At 38.7% G+C, this 23,384-nt stretch overlaps 3 protein-coding genes and 1 long non-coding RNA gene across 4 annotated transcripts in view; 3 read left to right on the top strand and 1 right to left on the bottom strand.

Moving 5' to 3' along the window:
- The window catches only part of LOC134805504 (uncharacterized), a 407,355-nt gene that overhangs the window by 128,154 nt on the left and 255,817 nt on the right, over positions 1-23,384 (top strand). The window lies entirely within an intron of this gene.
- LOC134805110 (neuropeptide SIFamide receptor-like) overlaps positions 1-23,384 on the top strand; it is a 132,570-nt gene that overhangs the window by 84,892 nt on the left and 24,294 nt on the right. The window lies entirely within an intron of this gene.
- LOC134805434 (uncharacterized) lies at positions 5,524-6,497 on the bottom strand. Its single transcript, XM_063778744.1, has 2 exons — positions 6,361-6,497; positions 5,524-5,792 (listed from the first exon to the last, which is right to left on the bottom strand). Exons 1-2 carry the CDS (start codon positions 6,370-6,372, stop codon positions 5,544-5,546), a joined length of 261 nt encoding a protein of 86 aa, XP_063634814.1. The 5' UTR covers positions 6,373-6,497; the 3' UTR covers positions 5,524-5,543.
- Positions 15,707-16,830, top strand: LOC134800424 (A-kinase anchor protein 14-like). Its single transcript, XM_063772906.1, has 2 exons — positions 15,707-15,718; positions 16,387-16,830. Exons 1-2 carry the CDS (start codon positions 15,707-15,709, stop codon positions 16,789-16,791), a joined length of 417 nt encoding a protein of 138 aa, XP_063628976.1. The 3' UTR covers positions 16,792-16,830.

Genomic DNA, 23,384 nt, shown 5'->3' on the forward strand with positions numbered 1-23,384 from the left:
TCTTTAAGAAATTTCTCATTTAGTTTGTAATAATTTTGAGAGTAATGTCTAATGTTCATCGGCTGTCTCATCTTGGATTTTATTTAACGCATCTATCGCTCGATGTTGGCTAAAATCTATTCATATTATGTTTTTGTGTCGTCTATTATACGCATAATAAATAGATAAAAAAAAAATTTTTTTTTGGGATGGCTTTATTTTATGCACTAAAATGTTTCTTGTTCTCAATTAAAATTCATCCTAAATATAACTATGTTGGTAGTGGTTAAATAAAATAATCTTACCACGAGCGCTTTTAAAGTTGTCATGTTGTTCACAGACCTTAACCGAATGACACACGCTTGTATCACACTTCAACCTATTTATAAGCTATTTTCATAGACCTAAGGACAATAGAACTGACGTCAAGTTGACCCGTATTAGCTGATGGACCAGCTGTTATATTGACAGAGATATTTCCTTGTTGAGTAATACCAATTAAGTCTATTGTTTCAGTCTTATTACCCGTGGAAGTTTACGTAATAAAGCGTCTCATAACAAATTGCTATATAGGTTTTTGCTATCGTTATATTATCACTACAAGCATGTATACCTACTGTGTAAAATGTGACCTACTTTAATTGAGGCTGCATTGTCAAAGAATTAAGGGAAATCTATCCTTAAAGGGAACGGGCGTATGATATAAGCAGGCATCGCGTAATAGTGACACGATAGAGCAAACGAAATGTCGTTAAAAATGTTGAACACTGGTCGATAGAAAGAAGCAAATGCTTTAATCGTGTCATCCTAGCCTAGTCGGTAAAAACCTGGCTACGAAGCTGGATGGCCAGAATTTGAAATCCGGTAAGGGCATTTATTTTTGTTTATCGTAACGTATCATGTGTTCCTGATTTTTGGATGTTTTCCATGTTTATACATTTATGAATCCGTTTAAATATGTTACTTATAGTTACACAGTAGGTAATCGTAACGTTGAAATTAGTGTCAGAATAGGACTAATAGAGTCTGACTAAGCTAATTTTGCAACGATTTGAACAGAACAAAGTGTGAGAGTGTCATTAGGTATAAACGTCATATTTTCATATAAATTTGACATTAATAATGACATTGCCACACTTTGTTCTTGCACGCTGAGTTACCTAGGTTATTCATCTCCGACGTGTATGTCACTTCTTCAACCAGAAAAGTCAGTTACAGGTCATCCCTTTGATAATATGAAATTACTATCTGAATACGTGGGCCACACTGAAAGTTTCTGGATTCTGATATATATGAGAAGACTTATTTTTTCTAAGTGGCCGGTCCAGGAATTTTCAGTATGCCATAAGTACGCTTCCTGGTATATCTCCTAAGATGTCTTGTTACTTGGAGTTAAGTAACAAGCCTGATAAGATTCACCAGCAGTATTGTATACCCTTTGATTAGAAACGTGATAGTTTGACATTTATAGGTGTTCGAAATGTTCCTGGAGTTTCCTGGAACTTATTTCCAATTATAGATCAATCTCTATGGTTCGCGTTTCTTTCTCTCTCTTAAGTTCATTTCTCAAGTAGCCTAAAACACGCAGTTACCTTCGCAATACACTTATACTATTTAATTTGAACATTCACGTAACTATCACGTATCCTAGCGCACGATTAAATATAAAGCTATAAAAGTGTATTAAATGAAGAAAATACTGTAAGTAAATGAATTTTTTATCTGAAATGGAGGCCAGAGGGACCTATAAAAATAGCACTTACCCTGAATCTATATTGTTTAATGTTAGCGTAACTATTTGAATGTGTTTACGTTTATATAAAAAAGCCTACATGTTTTTTGCGTGATCGAGTCCAAAAGTGCAGTAATGTGGGTAAAGTGCAGTTTTATGTAAAGCCGGGTGTGCGCGGACGACTCCTCAATGTCGCCCGGTGCGAGTAACGCGGTCACGAGCGAATTCATTTAGGTACTCGCTTATTCACGTACCGGCAACATCACAAATGTTAATCTTATTCAAAAGAAATAAAATAAATATTAAGATGCATTGATTTTTATTGCACAAAATAAACATTAACGTAACAACTTTATTTCAGTTTAACAATTGTGTTTAAACAAGAGAAAATTAGAAACTATCATAAAAAATCGTTAAGTAATCGGTAGGGTCAGTTGTCCTAGGTTGAAACAAGCGGACACAGTAAAACTTTGCGATATCCCGGAAACTAGGTGTTACCAGCTTGTGCCGTCTGTCAAGCAAGGGCAGGCTCAGGGACCCCCAGCACCTCACCAATACGCGAGCACGCCTCGGAGAAGGAGCAAGTTGCTACGAGCGTTATTGTGAATTCGTGCGGCAAAACTATTTAAGTTTCGCAATTTATTACTAAGATATAGAATAGAGTTTGGCGTTATTTAATTTTTTGTTGTGTTCTATGTGTATTAAAGTTTATTTGGAGCTATGTATTTTTAAATTTAGTTCACTCTTTGGTGAAGTTTTTTTAAATTGTTTAAATAAACACCCCCTAGTCTCACAATGAAACATGTGTATGTAGTATACAATGAAACATGATGTTCGCTGAACACCATATACCAGTGCACAATGAAACATACTCATTTTTTTTTAACTACTAAATAATATGTGCGAAAATTGTGAAAGTAAAATATCATGAAAATTTATAATAATTTGTCTATCATATGGCAAAATATAATATTCTTAACTTTAGAAACGGCTGAGATAGGATGGTTTAAATATGTTGAATGTTTCATTAATGGCGAGGTATAGGTCACATGTATAACATTGAAACAGTCGTTTATAAAACACTAGTTGCCAGAAAGTGTATGATATCAAGCATGGAGATGCTCAAAACCCTCCCGCGTTCATTTAGTTGGCAATCATGGTCCGTTGATATAAAAGACGCAGCATGCCGTACGTGCCGACCAGATTTTCGATTCACAATGAAACTCAGGTGTGCGTACAATGAAACAAGTCTTTCGCTTTTATATATTTAAGCAATCTTATAATAATTTCATACGTCGGAAACCTTTTAAATAACCAATTTCAGCCTACCACTATTTTCTCCTTTCCTTTCTCATTAATTGATCGAAAGCGTATATGTATTAATGTCAGTTATTGATTACACCGTTTCAATGTTTATTAACGATGTTTCATGGTAGACTATAATTATTACATCTGTTTCACTGTAAAAATTAGAGTGTTTCATTGAAAACATTCACAAGTACACAATGAAACAAAACTCAATAAAAAAAAGGTTTGTAATACAGACACTGTAAAAGATAAGTAGAAACCAAGAATGCCATACGATAGCCAAATAAATTGTTTATCTTCGTACGAAATATCACTCATAACTTCAAAAACCCCAGAGATAGATAGGAAGGTTTGAAATTTTAGTGTTTCATTGATCAACAAGTTACCCTACTCAATTTGCAAATTAAATCAATAAATACCTATTTTAACATGTTTGTATTTGTATCTGTACAGTTACAGTGCCTAAGGTTTAGGGTTCCGTACCTCAAAAGGAAAAAAAAAACGAACTCTTACAGGATTTCTCGTGGGTTTGTCTGACTGTCTGTCCGTCTGACACGGCCTATTTGTTCCGAAACTAACCAACCATCCAACTAAGTTGAAATTTGGTATATATATGAAAGTCTGAGACCGAAAGGCGGACATTTACATGTAACATAAATATCATCATCTTCCTCGGGTTGTCCCGGCTTTGCCACGGCTCATGGGAGCCTGGGATCCGCTTGGTGCGAGCCGGGGTTTGAACCTGTGACCTCCGGCTTGAAAGTCGCACGCTCTTACCGCTAGGCCACCAGCGCTCTCAAAATTCATATATGTAACATAAATATATGAATTTTAAACATAGGGACCACTTTTGGGGTTTAAATGAAAATGAAAAAGTTTTACGTACCTATCTATGTACCTACTCGTAAATATATCAAATGAAATGAAATGTTCAAACTCCTTGGAACGCGTGTCTGAATCGCACTTGACCGGTTTTTCCATACTTATACGTTCGGAGAACTAGTTTTCTAGATAACTTAACGTGAAATATGTGTAGTACCTATATTTCATGAGAAACGACGTCGTTTACACGTGCCCGAAGAAGTAAAGCCGCTTTTTATGTGAAAATATCATGTGTCTAGAAAATATAATAAAATATGTGCTTAGAATGATTGTAATTTAGGTATAATCTCACGACAATAATACCTAATATTTACATTCAAATAGCAAAATATTCAGTATAATTTGAAACTTACCTGACTTACCTACAGCCATATTCGAACTTTAAGATACGTCAAATAATAGATATGGAAACGATATAGATTGGATATGTCAGTGTCAAACAAGTGTCAAAAGTGAAGTTTTTGTTTGAAGAAACGTCACTTTTGACACTTGTTTGACACTGACATATCCGATCCATATCGTTTCAATATCTAGTATTTGACGTTTAGAGAATTCTTAAACGCATATGTACCTATGCTTAAAGGATGACTCAAGCTACGACGCTCCGGGCCCGGGCCGGGGCGCCCGACACTTCAGTTTTCTATAGGAAGCATTAGGTGATCACCGATCACCGGGCCTGGACCGCTCCAGCGTGAGTCATCCTTTATGTTGGATATCTACAAAATGGTGCAATAAAATTTAATAGTGTGTCATTAGAAGATAAATGTCGCCACCTTGGCACCCGTTAGAGAAAACGACTGTATTACACTTGACTTGTGAACAGCTACTCATTACATACTTACTATACTTAAAGCCTATACTAATTGGTCCATTCCTCCTTGCATTAAGTAAATAAGGGTCGGCTGGATTTTTATACGTTAATAATGACAAAATGCTCATGTTTCTGACCTAGGAATTTTACCGGGTCATAGTCATATATACTTGAAAAACCATGAAATTTTCGGATCTTTGAACTCAATGTTTTCTAATTAGTTGAGCATTCCAAATGACTTTATCATTTACTTACCTATATGTTAACATCTTGTTTCTTGATTACATAAAGGTAGATATACAAAATGAAATAAATGTTAATATTGTAAATTGCTTTATTTTTACATCACAACATCCATTTTGCGTAGCCGTTTCAAGATTTCATCAAATCCTAAATAAATAACGTAAAATGCTGTACGAACCAAAAGGAACTCAACACAATTTTGAACAAACCTGCTTATAACTTGCGCCTTTTGTATCAAATAAATTGATATTAGTTTGACACCTAAATAATTTATAACTGTTACTGTTTTAGAAAGTACTTGTTATAAAAAAGTCAAACTATTTTAGGACAGTGGAATTATTGCTTAACTAACTGATAGCACATTTTGACACTAGCTGTAGTTGAACTAAGTTAATTCGTTATACAAAATTAAATCCACAAGTATACCACACCGAATTGTTTTAGTGTCAAAAAGGAGCGAGCACTGTCACAGTTAAAAAATATTTCTTTACAATTTTGCATACATATGCACATTACATACTGCTTGACCGTTACGAGGGCATTTCAAGAACCATACTGAAATATGACAATCGGCGCAAGTATTAAAACTTAGAAGAAAGGCGGTACAATTGGAGCAGCCGGTACAGGTAGGACGCGGTACGGCGAGTAAGGTAGCACCGGGTGGTGGTTCAGTAAAGTACTGACATGGGACACCGCCACAGGGGCGGGGTAGTGTAGCGGCGCCGGGTACACGGGAGGATGGTACACCGGCGGATGGTAAACGGCTGGCGGGTACACTACCACCGGCTTGGGGGCGGGGGCGGCCGACACTGCCGCTAGGACGGTGAGAATTGTAAGCTGGAAAAGAAACAAAAAATTGGCTATTAAATTGTAAATGGTAATGAGGTCAAGATCATAGTAAACCATTGGTGGAGGGTATCGCGTGGTAGTTATTCTGGAGATCCTTGGGGGAATCATTCGTCCAGCAGTGGACGTCATTCGATGACGATGATGAGGGTTATTATACAATAGTCCCCGTATTATATACATATTACGGGGACTGTTGTGTACACCTATGTACATATTTTACTTTACTTTCGCATTATCAATTCAATATGAATTTGCACTGTCTACATTTTACCTATCTGCTTTACTGGCTTTGACTGCTAGAAAATGTTGTATAGTATAAAATCCGCCTTTTGTGCAATGTCTTTTCATTAGTGCACAATTATACGCACGTACTTTATATGTAGGTAGGTACATACTTTTATAATTTTGTTAAATATAAAACTGCAAAACGTGACAATTCTCAGAATATCACCGAAACGTAATAAACTATAACTCTATAAGTGCTTTATTTTGTAGCTAAAACCCTCAACACTTCTCAACGCGAAATTAGCAAAACTACACAGCCTAATTTACTCACCAGGCGATACATTTTTACTAATTCTTTTTTCTTCAAAACCAAAGGGCTATCGCGTTAGTGGCCAACTAACTGACTTGGCGCCATGTCTTCAATTTATAGTGTTCTAAGTATTCGAGTTGCCAAACGACTTATGGCAAAGAATTTTCCTAATACTTCTCATATTATGTGAGGGCCAGTGAACATGCTTAATCAATTTAAAGAGACTATGCTTAAGTTAAATTTAATCGGTGCCTTTTTTATTTAAAATATATTATAACGGCCTCATACCTAAGTCTACTTGCTAGTGACCCTGCCTCCGAAGCAGGAGGTCCCGAGTTTGAATCCTGGTTTTTGTTTGTTAATCACAGATTGTTCCTGAGGAGTTTTCTATGGATTTAAGTATTTATCTATATTTATTTATATTTGTCGTCGTCTAGTTTCCACAACACAAGCCTTATTGAGCTTGTGGGAACAGCTCTATTTGCGTAAGATTGATACCTAATATTATTCAGGTATCTATAAACATATTAAGCTCCCTTTTAACGCATTATGACCTAAGGGTGTCAAAACACCCACGCTACATCAGAACTCCCACTATCAAGACTTTGATTTATGTTACAAGCCGTTCTTCTGTAGGTAAGTATTAGAAGCTCTCGTCATAATTAAACGACACGCCTAGACGCCTACACAAAAGTAAAAGCATCAAATCACTCATAAAATACAAAATGTCTATAATGAGGCTTTGTGTTTAGAACAATATTTTTTTCATCACACTCGCTCAGTAAATTTAGAAATGCACGCAGGTTTAGCGGGAGTTATAGAAAAAGCGTTCTCCCTAGGGAGTTATGTAGTTTCTAGTGCCATAATTAACAGTTTTTTGTCTTTATACTTAACTTTTTGTATCGCAAGTGTGATGAAAAACATTGTGTGTAACTCGGGGCGTAATAATATTGCAAAAATCGAGTCTATAAATCGCTCCGGCAAGCCGTCGCGATTTAACTTACTCCCGTTTGCAATATTCAACTTACGCCCCATGTTGCACAATGTACTATTTTTTGCAGAAATATTGAACATTACACAAGCGGTGAATTTTCACCCTTACTTTTTAGAGGTATTATAAAATTTCTCACATAGCTTGGGTACGGTAAAATCATATGGAGATGACAGCTGTCACCGTACCCAAGCTATATAAAAATACTATAGTATATTTAGTACTTAAATATACTTATATAAGTACTAAATGGTGAAATGAATGTGTTTGCTAAAGACTACTACGCTAGAACGCTATCGCCTGAGTCGTCGTGTATAAAATAAATTATTCCGAGAGAGGGGTAATTTAATGTTGATGGGTACTTACAAAATCTGTATGATTGAATAAAATGTGTAAATTGTACAATAATATATAGTACAGTCAACTGTAAAAATATGGGTGTAGACAAATTACTCAAAAATATGTCCCATAGTTCTTAATTCACTGACATAAGAGTTATGGGACATATCTTTGAGATGATTTGTACACCCATATTTTTACAGTTGACTGTACAATACTCTTTATTGCATACCTGACACAGTTTAGAATACATGTACAGAAAGAAACGAAGACAATTTATATAGAGCCGACAGGAAAACAACAGGCAATCTTATCGCTTAAGAGCTATTTCTTCAAAACAACCTAGTAATTATTAATGTGATAATTATTGACAAAGTATTTTTTAAATGTTTTCTTTGTGCAATGTTTTCTAATCTACCAAGTGGTCACCCTACTCGCCCGTGGTAAGTCAGAGTCAGTTTCTCGTCAGCAGCTCACTCTCGACATGATTCGCATGCCTCGGCACAGAGTATGCGCCGAAGACAGAGATTAATGCCGATTACAAATTACCAATCCTATGATATTTTACACAATGAATTGTACATTTTCTTATTCTTTTAGACAAAGCAGTAGGTATTCAACATACACTTATTTACTCTTATTCACGTAAGTATCTAATATATAATAAATACAATTTATTTTAAGCTTACGAACCAAGATACCTCTCATAAATTTAAACTTGAGATAGGGTAAATTTAAGAACGCTAAAGTCAGATAACGTCAAACGTTAAGATATTTTCACCATAAAAATAAACTCCATTACAAGTGTAATAAATCCTTTTAAAGCTCTTTAGAACATTTTCAGTAAATTATCCCTTTGCCAAAGCTATTAAACCTGAAATCTGTTAATTTAAGTCTCCCCTAGATCAGCTTATACGGGTTAACAGGTCCTAATGTGCGACCTATTTCGACCTTACTGCCGCCAACTAATTGGATTTTTAGTACATACCTATTCCGGAAAAGTGCAATGAACTCTGAATTACTTACGTAACGGGCGGGGCGGGATAAATGTTATTGGAGATTTTTACTGAAAACATGCCTGTGAAATACAAATAATAATTTACCTATGTTTTTTTAAGAGAACTGTTTTTTAAGAGAATGTAGTATAGTCACAAATGTACCCTCTGTGCCCAAGTTAACTGCAATGAGTGAGGTGAGGTTGACATTAAACATAACAGATTACTCGCAGAATCTGGCACGTTCAAGATGCGCTCGCGCCATGACCCGACTCCTTAAAAGACACGCTACTTGTCACGACATTTATCCTGACTTAGTTATTTTGCGATTTCTTTTTTCTTCGTAACATTTGTACTTACTAGGAACGTCTATTGTGAGTTACGTTTGTTGAGTTAGGTTCAACATTATGACTTAATGATTTCATATTTATGTACTATGACGGCATGTGATTATAAAACAAATATATTTATTACTATTAGCCTGCGACAGCTTAGAAGTAGTTTTTTTTTTAATGAAATAGGAGGCAAACGAGCAGACGGATCACCTGACGGGTTACCGCCGCCCATGGACACCCGCAACACCAGAAGAGTTGCAAGCGCGTTGCCGGCCTTTAAGATGGGAGTACGCTCTTTTCTTGAAGGTTTGAAGGTCGTATCGGTCCGGATATGCCGCAGGCGACAGTTCATTCCACAGTTTGGCTGTGCGAGGCAGGAAGTTTCTGGAGAAACGCACAGTTGAGGACTGCCAACCATCCAAGTGATGAAGATGGTAATGTTGTCGCGTAGGGCGATGGCGAAAAGAAGCGGCAGGGATTAATCCGAACAATTCCTCGGAGCACTCCCCGTTATACATGCGATATAAAATGCAGAGCGAGGCTACATCTCTACGCAGCGCCAAGGAGTCAAGCCGTTCCGAAAGCCGCTGGCAGTCGACAATTCGACCCGCTCTTCGTTGGATGCGGTCCAGAGGGAGAAGCTGGTATTGGGGTGCCCCTGCCCACAGATGAGAGCAATATTCCATGTGTGGGCGAACCTGCGCCTTATAAAGCTGTAGGCGCTGGGCCGGTGTGAAATACCGTCTCGATCTGTTGAGCACACCGAGCTTCTTGGAGGCTAATTTAGCCTTACCCTCTAGATGACCACGGAACTGGACTTCACTCGAAATGTCGACACCAAGGATTCCGATACTGGCTGCGGCACTCAGGGGAGTGCTCTCAAAACGAGGTGACGCGACAAACTCTAACTTTTTTGCGGTAAACGCGCAAACCTGTGTCTTGCTAGGGTTAAAACGGACTAAGTTAAGTCTACCCCATTCAGAGACTTCCTTTAGGGAAGTCTCAATTTCAGACACACGTTTGTTCCGGCTCTCGATGACATTTTCCCGAGAGATATTGGTGCGGCCGGTGTAAAAGGCATCACCTGTACTATCATCAGCATAACAATGAATGCCGCTGATTTGCAGCATATCATTGATGTGCAGAAGGAATAGCGTGGGTGATAGCTCACAGCCTTGAGGGACACCAGCATTCACAGACATGGGGTCTGAGCATTCACCGTCAACTACGACCTTTATGCTTCTGTCTGCTAGAAAGCTACTGACCCATACACATAATCTCTCGGGAAGCCCATAGGATGGTAGCTTCGAAAGAAGTGCTTTGTGCCAAACCCGATCGAAGGCCTTCGCAATATCCAAGCTAACAGCCAATGCTTCACCCTTTGTCTCGATCGCCTGTGCCCAACGATGTGTCAAGTAGACTAGTTTGTCTTTATACATCCCTTAAATCTTATTCTTCTACCATGCCAAGTTTTATTGCATATTTAACCCACTTAAAGGATGATTCTCAGGATAAAAAAAACCTGCTATATTTGATTATAGCGCTTAGGTTTGTAACATTTAATATAATCAAAGCAAAAAATAAGACATTGATATTAGAAATTTTAGTAATAATGTACTACCTAATAATTGGATTAATCGCTAACTGCCCCAGCGTTTAAGGTCTAAAAGCAATAAATTTGTCACATTGCTGTCGGTAAATGCAACTGCACTCGGGTCGTCATGCAATTACTCAACTGATGCAACCAGTTTTATTGCAACCACATAGCATTTTATCACTTAATCTCGACATATTAAGATAACTTCCACATTAAACAACGAAATGGTGTACGTTCAACACTCGATACAACATATTTCATTTACTTACATTATGTTCACGAATAAAATAGCCTACATTTAATTTTATGAAAAGGCAGGTCACCGAGATAATTCACGGAGATTTATGTGACCGTTATTTGTACAAATTGCCTTCAAATGTGACTACTGTTTCATGATATTACAAATGTGTTTCTTTATTAACAACAGTTTGCTAAATTTGCTCTTGAAAAAGGTTACTGACAGGCTTTCGCAACATATTTTCCCCAGAATTGGATTATTTATTTAAGCAGTTTTATTTTGAACGTTTAAGTACGATCGAGTTCATAAACGTCTTTTTCTACTAGTCGACTGTAATTCTTGAATTAAGATTTCTTATACCAAACTGCAATTGGGTATTTTTAATATATGGGCTCCCAACTCAACTATAATATTCATTTCGATACAGTTTAGTCAACTATAATGAAATTGACCAATCACAGCTCGCCGCGATCAAGAGGACGAAACAAAACCATAGCTCAAATTAATTATTTTAGGTTGTATAGTAGAAACTATTGGTTCATAAGTCAGAAACGCGCATGTGACACCCTTAATATAACAACATCCATAGACTACGAAAACCACTTAGTGTTGCTTGTTAGTCTCCATAGGCTACGGTGGCCGAAATCGAGAAAACAACTGTCTAAAATTTGAATTTAGCGCGGAGCAAGTACTAGGGCCTCATGAGTTACGAGAAGGTGTCGTTGACCAGCCCGCCGTAGGGCGCGGGGCGCGGCGGCCGGGTTGCGTACCAGTAATGAAGGTATCGCGGCTGCTCGCGAATCTTAGCTGTATACTTTTGGTTTGATTTGTTTGTATGATTCTACTAGTTTAAAGTATTATTTTTGTTGACTATTAGAAAAAGTATTGTATGCAATAGTGATATAATCAAGCTTTTCAATCTCGTACCTTACTTAGGCAACTCAGCAAGCTTCGTTGCCTAAACACGGTACTCGACTGAAAAAGTCTCTATTATATCACGATTGTATAAAATACTATTATAAGCCAGCGTTCCAGAAATATATTTATGAGCATTTTCAGTTAATAAAATATACCATTTTTTTAAGCCATCAACTTTTGGGTTATTTCTACTCAGAATCACGAGGACTGTCGATTAAAATAAAGAAAAAAGTGCCCCAAAATGTCAGTTTTGTGATGCATTTTCACATACATTTTGTATAGACCGTCACAAAACTGACTCCAATTTGTATGAAAAATTGGGGACACTTTTTTCTTTGTTGCAATCAATAGTCCTCGTGATTCTGAGTTGGAATAATCCAACAGTTGTTAGTTTAACCTAAAAAAGGTAAGTACTTACACTTTTTTCTGAAAACGAAGGGGATTTTACCCAACCGAATATCCCAACAGTTGTTAGTTTTTTTCTAAAAAAAAGTAGATCGTACACTTTTTCTGAAAACCTTTACTACGCCCTTGTTTTAAGTGTCTTAGAGGCGTGTGAATATATTTTTTGTTTCTGAACTCGACTGTACCTACCTGCTTTGCGTCTTTCAATCTAGGTAAGTATAAAAAATTTGAAGGTTTCAGTAAAAGGTATCTTCAATAATTTCCCAAGAGAAATCGCCAAGGATAACGGTAAGTAACATATTTTAAAGAACTATCTTATATTTCTTCCAAATTTTGAGCTATAAAAAGTGATGTAGCCGGGTAATCCTTTATACATTAAATACTCAAACGCGCTTGACTAACCCTTACTCATTATTGTACTTGTGTGTTAGTATAAACTAAAACATAAAAAAACGAGAAATTATGATAAAAAAAAACCTAGATTGTTTTCTATAAATGTCGCTAGTTGTTATTTCATCAATATTGGCATTGTAAGGGTGTTTCAACAATCAGTCAACAATTGGCGAGAGGTCGCACAGGACCGAGAAAAGTGGCGGCTGTCTTGTGTCGGAGGCCAAGTCTCATTTTGGGTCGCTGAGCCAACGGAGTAAGTAAGTAAAAGTAAGGGTGTTTACAAAAGAAATGAAACATTATACTGTGTAAACTGATTTTTATGGGGGTATTCTGTTCCACCACACAACCGTAATTGACATTGGAAATTTGCTATACCAGTCTGAATTTATATTTTATGCGTAATGTGTATTCAGATGTCGAATACAGATGTGATGCTTGGTGAGGTAGTACAGTAGAGTTATTTTTATAGTGTTGTCCTTTATATAACACAAAAAATAATAATCTACAAAATTTACCGACGTTTCTTACCTAATAAAACACAACTAATCTTTGGATTTGGGACACAAGGCAACATATTTAAATCACTAATTAGATCATTATATTTTCATGATACAATTTTCTGAAGTCTCTGGCAGGTAACAGTAATCTAGAACGATTCTCTGAACTAAATGATATTGACTTGTGTTACGTCAATTAACAGAAATGTCATTTTATCGTTTCACTAAATATTTCTGTTTACTAGTTGCTCCAGATTTATATAAGTTATTTATGCCTGATTAGGTGAAGCTAGTTTAGAATGTGCTTAGTAAAATTAATACGTTTTAAATACGGCGATGTTTCATTCCATTGCAAGAAACCTTATAAGAGGAAAAGTTTAAACGTGGGAAAATTATTTACTACATAACTACATAGGTATTAATTGACTTGCTTTTACCTGTATTTGACAAGCATTGGAAGTTCACTATAGAGGGAAAATAAGCCAGGGCATATGTATATGTAACTGGGTTCGAGTAGGGACATTTCGATACATATAATGTTTTAGAGATTTTTGTAGCCCATGCATACCCACGAAGTCCCATCTAGAAAAAACCGGTCAAGTGCGAGTCGAACTCACGTCCCAAGGGTTCCGTACTGCACACATTTTCGAACGAGCGAGCAAAGCGAAGTTCTTAAGTACATTCAACTGTTCATTCAATTGTTCCACACACGGTTGGCTTGGGGCACGCTCTGGCTTTTCCTTGTTTTTTAACTGAGCTATCAAAGGATAGTTACGCATTAAATTTTGTTCAAGTATTGTGTTAAGCATAGTGCCTACATTTTTTTGCATTGGTTAGGCGTATCTCTGTTATTTCAAGATTAACAGGGCTATAACCGCGAAAATCGAAGTTCGCAAATTGCTGGCATTTCTCTCTGTCACTCTAATTACGGTTTCATTGGAGTAAAAGAGAAATCTCCGCAATTTGCGAACTTCGGTGTTCGCGGTAGACCCTCTGATATACGGCACTACAGCCTTCTCATTTAGCTACTCGTACTTACACCAATTATTTGTTATTATTATTTGTTCTGTCTGAGCACTAACCTCCTACACTACAGCTCATCCTTCGACCTTACGTGGAGGCGCATCTCTCTCGGATGCTCCAGGCTCTCGGCCCAACGCAGAGCTTGGCCTTCGACCTTCGCACTAGCTGTCCACACCACGTTTCACGTAAACAATTGCGGTTGTGGCCCTGATAGAGCTTATCCGCAATTCTTATTCTTAAGTCCGGCTCACGCTTAATTGTAGACTTCTTATACGTTTTTCCAGTAATCTATAGGTATCGGGCCCAATCGCTTAGCAAAAGATAGAACAAAATCGACGATCTCCTTTGCAGGAAGCATGCACTTGCAGAGGCTCCGGGTCTTCAGGGCCTTCGACCTTCGCATTCAGACACTTGTACTATATTTTTTCTGTGTTTGAGCACTAACTTCCCGCAACTCGGCCTTCGGCCGTGCGTTTCAAAAAGTCTCTGGGGGACGCTTCGGGCCTTCGGCCCTACGCGTAGCTCGGCCTTCGGCCTTCGCAAAAGCTGTCCACACCACGTATCACGTAAACCATTACGGCTGTGTCCCTAAAACAGCCCAACCGCGTTTTTTTTCTTAAGTCCGACTCACGCTTGACTGTAGATTTCTAATAGGTTTTCCTGTCATCTAGAGGTGAAGAACTATTATGTGTATTTTTTTCAAAATTTTAGACCCAGTAGTATCGGAGTTAAGGGGGGGGGGGATGGTCATTTTTTGCCTATTTTCTTATATAACTTCTAAACTATTTCATACAAAATTATAGGAAAATATATTTGAGATCCTCAAAATAAGCCCTTTCATTTAATATGTAACACGATATGGTTTGCAAAACTTTGTTTTTTAATTTTCTCATATTCCCCCTAAAAGTACCCCCTATGCTTAAAAATCATTTGTTTTTATTACATGTCCGTCTTTAAGGTCACAGACTTTCATATGTGTACCAAATTTCAACTTCATTGGTCCAGTAGTTTTTGAGCAAATAGGCTGTGACAGACGGACAGACCTAGACCCAGAGTGATCCTATAAGGGTTCCGTTTTTTCCTTTTGAGTTACGGAACCCTAAAAATAAAAGAAATTGATCATTTATAATTTTATGGAATGTCAATGCATACTAATGCATGCAAACACTAGTTTGAAACACATAAAAATATCTTAGACCTAATAGAAAATAGACTAATTGCCAAAATGGTTAAATATTACTATGTATTAACATATTCCATAGTGATAAAAAAAATATTTAGGAAAGATCGATAGTTTAGTTTCACGACTGAGACTTTTTTCCGAAATAGAGAAGAATAATAAACAGAATGTAGGAATACCTAACTTACCTAACTTAACTTACCTAACTTGTTTCAAGTGTTTACTTTAGCTTACTATAACGAAATTACGCATCTATTAAGCGGTTTACTAATATCAATATATTACGGTTTATGTTGACCTCTCCTCAAGTTCCATAATTTAATTTATTCTAATCTCAAGTACGCATTGCAAAGTCATTGTCAGTTTCGGCCAGTATAAATACACTGGTACTCTGCCTGTTTGTTAGACAACTTTTTATGTTCGAGTAGTAAACTACTTACAACTAAAAAAAACAATATGCAGAAACTTGTAAGTATATGTTTAATATTAAAAATTACTTTATACGCTTTAAATCACGTATTTATATTCAGTAGTGCGGCATATTTCGAAGAGTGTATGTCTCTATTTTCACGAAACATTTCGCACGAGTGAGTAAATATACGTGAATGAAGCTTAGAATAAATTTAAAAGTGGAAAAATTACTGTCTTGGGTGAGACTTGAACTCACGACCCCTGGATACGGCATTCACGTATCCACGGATACGTGAATGGTTTACCATAAAATTAGTTTCATTTTAGATTTACATACGACAAAATTTATTAAAATCGGTTTAAAATTACACTTAGATGTAAAATGTATCTAAAGTTATACTCGCGTGTGATGAGGAGACACAAATTGGGGTACTCTTTTGACATTTTAACTGGTATGTTGAGCTGCTTAGGCTAATGTAACTGCTGCCTCACAGTCCTAAGTGTAGCTAACGTTACTACATACTAGCCAAAGCTACATTGTTCTGATTATTGAATCACTTATAGATAAAGCGAAAACAAAATATAGTTTTCATGCTAAGTATAGCTTTTTATGTCGTACCATGGGAATTCATTTTTATTGATTTGAGAAAATCAAATGTGAAAGAACTATGAAAAGTAATACAGTTTTATTCACATAATTTATTTATATGATATGACAATTTTAGATCGCTTTTACCGCCTTCCTGGCCTGCGCTGCCGCCGCTCCCGGGCTCCTGATCGCCCACGAGGCTCCCGTCGTCCACTCCGTGCACACCATCCCCGTGGTGGGCTCCAAGACCACCATCACCAAGAGCAGCCAGGTCGTCAACCACGGCAGCCCCGTCGTGCACGCCGTACACACCCCGGTCGTGCATGCTGCGCCCGTTGTGTCCGTGCACTCTGCTCCCATCGTCCACGCCGCGCCCGTGGTGCACGCCGCCCCCGTCGTCCATGCCGTCCACGCCGCTCCTGTCGTGCACGCCGCTCCCCTGGTCTTGAAGACCGCTCCCGCCGCCATCGCTCACAGCAGCTCAGTTGTTCACCACGGACATGTCGTCAAGTCCGTCCCCCTGATTGCTGTCCATCATTAATCGGATATTTAGAATATAATACTTTAGTACTTTTTAAAACTTCTTTCTTTTATTTTATTATACCTACATACAAATTGCTAGGGCTATATACGTTGCCATTTTCACATACTTTCATAAGAAACGTATTACTTTTGGTTTTTGTTTTTTTCAACATTAATAAATATACTGCACAACAAAAAATAATTAAAAACTGGCCAAGTGCGAGTCGGACTTGCACACGAAGGGTTCATCACGTTTGTTGTATGAAAGCCCCACTTAAATATTTATTTTATTCTGTTTTTAGTATTTGTTATTATAGCGGCAACAGAAATACGCCATCTGTGAAAATTTCAACTGTTCACGGTTCATGAGATACAGCCTGGTGACAGACAGACAGGCGGACAGATAGACGGACAGAGGAGTCTTAGTAATAGGGCCCCGTTTTTACCCTTTGGGTACGGAACCCTAAAAACCGCCTAAGTGAGAGTCGGTATTAAATTTTAACTTCAAAGTCTGTGTGATTGTTGGTCGTGAGTCCGACTCCCAAGTTCAAAAAAAAAATACAAACACAGGCATAGTTTTGGTTTCTATATTTGATGGATTAAAATTGTATCAGACCTAAAATCGGCAAATCGATAACTATACTCAGAATTATGCGATATGGTGAAATGCTATATATATTTGTTACTATATCATTAGTCTTGTCAATATTTTTGACATTGGAAATGTCTTTTCGTTCGCTCCAGTATACGGTCCGATTTCACGAAAAAGTGCGATCCCCTTATATCTCGGAAAGTTGTGAAGATATGATATTAAAAAATAGGCTCAAAAGACGCATAATCACGAGAGCTGTAAGGTGCAAAAATAATTATTCGAGAAAGTCAAAAACAAAAAAAGTTATGGTCGAAATAGTGAAAATAAAATTCAATTTTTTCCGAATTTTTGATTTTGGTGCTCGATAATTTGGAAACGAAGAATGATATCAAAAATTTGAGAAAAACGGCTCTGGACAATTTAGTCAGCTACAATTTGAGCCTAAAACAAAGACGATCGGGTTAAGGGTTTGCCCTGTAGCCTAACCTTAAAATAGTTAAAAAGTCAGAACGACATTTTTCACAGGACATTTATGACTTCATGTTTCGCAGAGTTCGTTATCGGTGTTTGTTGTGAATTATCGGGATTATGACGGCAGAATAACACTTGCACTGCGTGGGCTTTCAAAATCGCTGGGGGGAGAGGGAGAGGGAGAGGGAGAGGGAGAGGGAGAGGGAGAGGGAGAGGGAGAGGAGAGGGAGAGGGAGAGGGAGAGGGAGAGGGAGAGGGAGAGGGAGAGGGAGAGGGAGAGGGAGAGGGAGAGGGAGAGGGAGAGGGAGAGGGAGAGGGAGAGGGAGAGGGAGAGGGAGAGGGAGAGGGAGAGGGAGAGGGAGAGGGAGAGGGAGAGGGAGAGGGAGAGGGAGAGGGAGAGGGAGAGGGAGAGGGAGAGGGAGAGGGAGAGGGAGAGGGAGAGGGAGAGGGAGAGGGAGAGGGAGAGGGAGAGGGAGAGGGAGAGGGAGAGGGAGAGGGAGAGGGAGAGGGAGAGGGAGAGGGAGAGGGAGAGGGAGAGGGAGAGGGAGAGGGAGAGGGAGAGGGAGAGGGAGAGGGAGAGGGAGAGGGAGAGGGAGAGGGAGAGGGAGAGGGAGAGGGAGAGGGAGAGGGAGAGGGAGAGGGAGAGGGAGAGGGAGAGGGAGAGGGAGAGGGAGAGGGAGAGGGAGAGGGAGAGGGAGAGGGAGAGGGAGAGGGAGAGGGAGAGGGAGAGGGAGAGGGAGAGGGAGAGGGAGAGGGAGAGGGAGAGGGAGAGGGAGAGGGAGAGGGAGAGGGAGAGGGAGAGGGAGAGGGAGAGGGAGAGGGAGAGGGAGAGGGAGAGGGAGAGGGAGAGAGGGAGAGGGAGAGGGAGAGGGAGAGGGAGAGGGAGAGGGAGAGGGAGAGGGAGAGGGAGAGGGAGAGGGAGAGGGAGAGGGAGAGGGAGAGGGAGAGGGAGAGGGAGAGGGAGAGGGAGGGAGAGGGAGAGGGAGAGGGAGAGGGAGAGGGAGAGGGAGAGGGAGAGGGAGAGGGAGAGGGAGAGGGAGAGGGAGAGGGAGAGGGAGAGGAGAGGGAGAGGGAGAGGGAGAGGGAGAGGGAGAGGGAGAGGGAGAGGGAGAGGGAGAGGGAGAGGGAGAGGGAGAGGGAGAGGGAGAGGGAGAGGGAGAGGGAGAGGGAGAGGGAGAGGGAGAGGGAGAGGGAGAGGGAGAGGGAGAGGGAGAGGGAGAGGGAGAGGGAGAGGGAGAGGGAGGAACACAAAATAAAAACTTATACAGAGAAACATAAAAAAGAAAAAGTGCCACGAAATGGTCTCACCTCAGCATGTTGCTGGCGGCTGCTAGCAGATAGCTGATGCTGAACCCTGGCAGTACCTAGTGGAGCTCGGGTTTAATACAACATAAACATACGCTGTTTTGGTCATCGGACTCGTCTCGATGAGCACTTAGGAGAGTAGTACCCAAGATAGAGCTGATGCTGAACCCTGGTTGTACCTAGCGGAACTCAGGTTTGGTGCAACATAGGCACACGCTGTTTTGGACACCCGATTCGTCATGATGAGCACATGGTAGAGCATTACCCAAGATAGCTGATGCTGAACCCTGGTAGTACCTATTGGAACTCAGGTTTGGTGCAACATAGACAAACGCTGTTATGGTCATCTCTCGTCGCGTCAAACTGCTGTCAAGAAAATTTCATATCTTGCAGCAAATGGGCCGCTGCCGATCACCACTTCTCGAGTTGACTACGGATTTGCCGTGTAATAATTTTCTTGTACTTTGAACATTAATATATCCTGCTTATTAATCGAAAAATGAAATATATACCTATACTTATGCGCCACGGCGACAATTATTCAAACTTGGATACGCGTGTGGAAATTTTGCAATTTGTTTGTTCACATGCGTTATGTCCAGGATAATTGTGTTAGTCTAAGAATAAAATAGTTATCATTCAACGTTGTAGTTTTATTTTGTAACTTTTTCCTTATCCAGTCTTTCTCGTCGCTCAGCTACAATATTTTTTCGAATTCCGTAGATTCATTTCCAATGTGCTCGATAGTCGTGTGAGGCACGAAATCTGTGAATTTTTATTAGAGTAGGACATTATTTTCTTGCAACGCATATCTGGGGGCACGGCAGTGCCCCCGCCAAGTCGAGCAATACAAAGAGGCACGGCCGTACCATCCTTTTCTCGAAGCAATTCAGGCCATTTTCGACGTCCAGTAATTTTGTGCTGGCTAAAGCTAGAACCCTGAATTTTCAGTGACATATAGGGGTTAACATGCTTTACATATAATCTCAAAAACATTCAATTTGAACTTGTAGTTTAAAAATTATTTTACGTCAAAGTTCCTTAATTTCGACACTGACACACTCACCGATCATCATAATTCTAAGGTACTTCTAGCATACCCACAAGCTTTAAAATTTAAACATAGGTAGTTTTCAGTGTGTCAAGCCATAGAAAACCTAAAAATATTGCAATATCAGTCACGTTTTAAAGATCTAAGAACTGCATAAGTAAGTTTGTAATTCCATATTAATATATGTTATTACAAAGTTACTGTTGCAGTTAATACAAATAGTAGGTAAAGTAAAGGTACACTACGATGTACGATGTGAGTATGAATGAAGATGTGTTTAGTTATGATATGTGTATACATAGTATAGGTGTGAGTACCCGAAAACAAGGACTGCTTACAAAAAGAGATGAGATCCCATCAAAAACATTACATGTAAAAACAATACACTCTTTTTGTTTGGGCAGTCGTGTAAAAAGGTGCAAGTCTCGCAACACTTCTACTACAAAAAAGTTTTGAGATGTAATGTGAAACCAAGTCGGTTATTTTAATTAGTACCAGTAATACATATAATGACTTGGCAATCGCACATAATGCTTTACTCGTACCGTACTCGTAAATATGTGTAATGCTCAAACTGCAATTTTATTAGCGTTATGTTCAATTAGAAGAATTTTTAATAGGTGACGATGATCCTTATGTCATTATGCAGCCGTGCGATTGCCAGGTCATTATATGTATTACTGGCACTGATTAAAATAACCGACTTGGTTTCACATTACATCTCAAAACTTTTTTGTAGTAGAAGTGTTGCGAGACTTGCACCTTTTTACATGTAATGTTTTTGATGGGATTATATATCTTCCTAATAATATTAGTTGACTTTATACGAATTTCGTTAGAATAGCTTATCTTTTGAATGCAAAAAGATTTAAAGGGTTACGGTTTTAACCTTTTCCACGCCAACGACGTATATATTGGCACCGCAGGTTCAACGCCAATGACGTATATATGAGTCGTAAGAAAAATAGCGTTTAAAAAGGTCCAGATAAAATAAAAAAGAATCTTCTTTTGGGTATAACATATTTAAATAAATATTCTTCCTGTTCCCAAGTAAAATTAACAATTCAGTTGTGTATTTAAATAGAAATTCGTGGTTTTTTTCAGACCTTTGATGTAAGTCTAATTATGGCACATTTCGTACGCCATTGACCGATTAATCCGTCTTTAGTGATGTGGCAAGCTGGCAAGACATTCAAATCTAATATTGTAATTATGTTTCGCAAAATTCGTTACAATATTTATTTGCATTCATTACAATATTTTTCACTTTAAATTGTACTTAATAATTTAAATGTTCGATAATTATAATGTGCCTTATTACAGTAACCTTTGTGCTAACATCCTGTAAAAAAATATATGTATTGAAAATGGAATTACCGATATATAATTCTCGCTTGTTAATTAAATGTGTCGCATCCCTTCTCTTGCCGGACCCGGGTATGTCCTTAAACTACGTCCAGGACCCGGGTATGTCCTTAAACTACGTCCAAGACCACCGGTGGACGGGCAGCAGCGTCCCTCAAATTCGGTGTACTCGACTGCGATCGCCAACCCGCCTGCCAAGCGTGGCGATTATGGCATACACCCCCCAAAGGGGGAGGCCTATGTTCAGCAGTGAACGTCTTATGGCTGACATGATGATGATGATGATCCCTTCTCTTGTCAATAAATAATATATGGAAACTTCTATATTGCTACATTTCCTACGCCATTGACCGATAAATGAGTCCGCATGAGACGTTTCAATTATTGGTAGTGCTGACGTTATCTCATTACAAATCGGTTTACTAAGACATGGATACTGAAGAGTTATCGCGAATTTTAGAAAGTCCTGTACCTGATGAATATGTTTTCGAAGAAAGATCGGACTTAAACTTAGAAAACGTAAGTACAGTAGAGTCCGGTTATAACGACGCCCAAGGGACCGCTGATATTACGTCGTACTAACCGGACGTCGTACAAAACGAACTGCCAATTTTAATATATTTTTTTAATCAAAATAATTACATCATTTTGTATTTATTAATACTTATGCGATAATCAAAGAAAAAAAAAACATTTCTTTTAAAATATTTATTTACGTTAGTATTACGACACCTTGTCTTAAATGGAGAGACTTGTGTGTTTAGAAGAAGCCACTTTTTAAGGTACGCGTACTCACTCGTCATCCCCACATTACTCGAATCCCGTAAAATATAAAGTCGTAATTCTTGGGGATCTAATCAAGATGACGTTGTTTTATCACACAGTTCCTTTGGCCACCTCCTGTGTCCATCGTCAGATCAGCTCGAAGGTACTTACCTATCAAAATATGTATTGCATTGTTGGGTGACTTACATAATTATGTATGTGAAGTTTAAGCTCAATTGAATAATGGAAATTGGGTTTTATTTAGTTTGCAAAATTACGAAAAGTCACATGACTATTTCATCTTGCTCCGTATAGGCAAAAGGGGGACCGAGTTGGATGCGCGGGACGGAGTAAGCTTCTTACCAACAATTTATTTGTAAAAACTACGTCGCTTGTCGTTGTAACCGGACTTGACGGACGGATTTTGAGTCAATTTCCGTCGTTAAAAGCGATGGGTCGTTATAAGCGGAGTCGTAATAAACGGCTGTGCTTTCATAGTAGCTTGTACTAAAACCAAACAAGTGCCTATACTTTCGTCGCTATAAGCGGTTGGTTGTTATATGCGAAGTCGTACTAACCGGACTCTACTGTACTGATTTCATCCTGTTTTTAAAAACATTTCATGAGTAATAGTTATATCTAGGGATGTTTCGGATATTCGCATCCGCATCCGCGGAACATCCGCATGATTTTCAACATCCGCATCTGCATCCGCATCCGCATGAAATCGATGCGGATGTCGACCAAGTCGGTAACAAGAACGTATTAGCGGCGGCGCCGGCGGCGTAAGTGCTAGGTAATTTCGTCATTATATATAACGAAATCGTCTAGATCCCGAAAAGTCGGCCAAGTTACTGTTTATTAAATAAAACGCACCTATATTCTTGCTCAAATACTAAACGTTTCGTTTTTTTTAAATATAAATTGCTAAACATGTAATATTTGACGTTTTTTAAGTACCAAATCTTGACATCCGCATCTGCATCCGCATCCGCGGATGTGAGACTTTAAATATCCGCATCCGCTTCCGCATCCGCGGATGTCAAAAAATCTGCATCCGCAA

The sequence above is a fragment of the Cydia splendana genome, chromosome 2, assembly GCF_910591565.1.
Source record: "Cydia splendana chromosome 2, ilCydSple1.2, whole genome shotgun sequence".
In the NCBI taxonomy this organism is placed as follows: Eukaryota; Metazoa; Arthropoda; class Insecta; order Lepidoptera; family Tortricidae; genus Cydia; species Cydia splendana.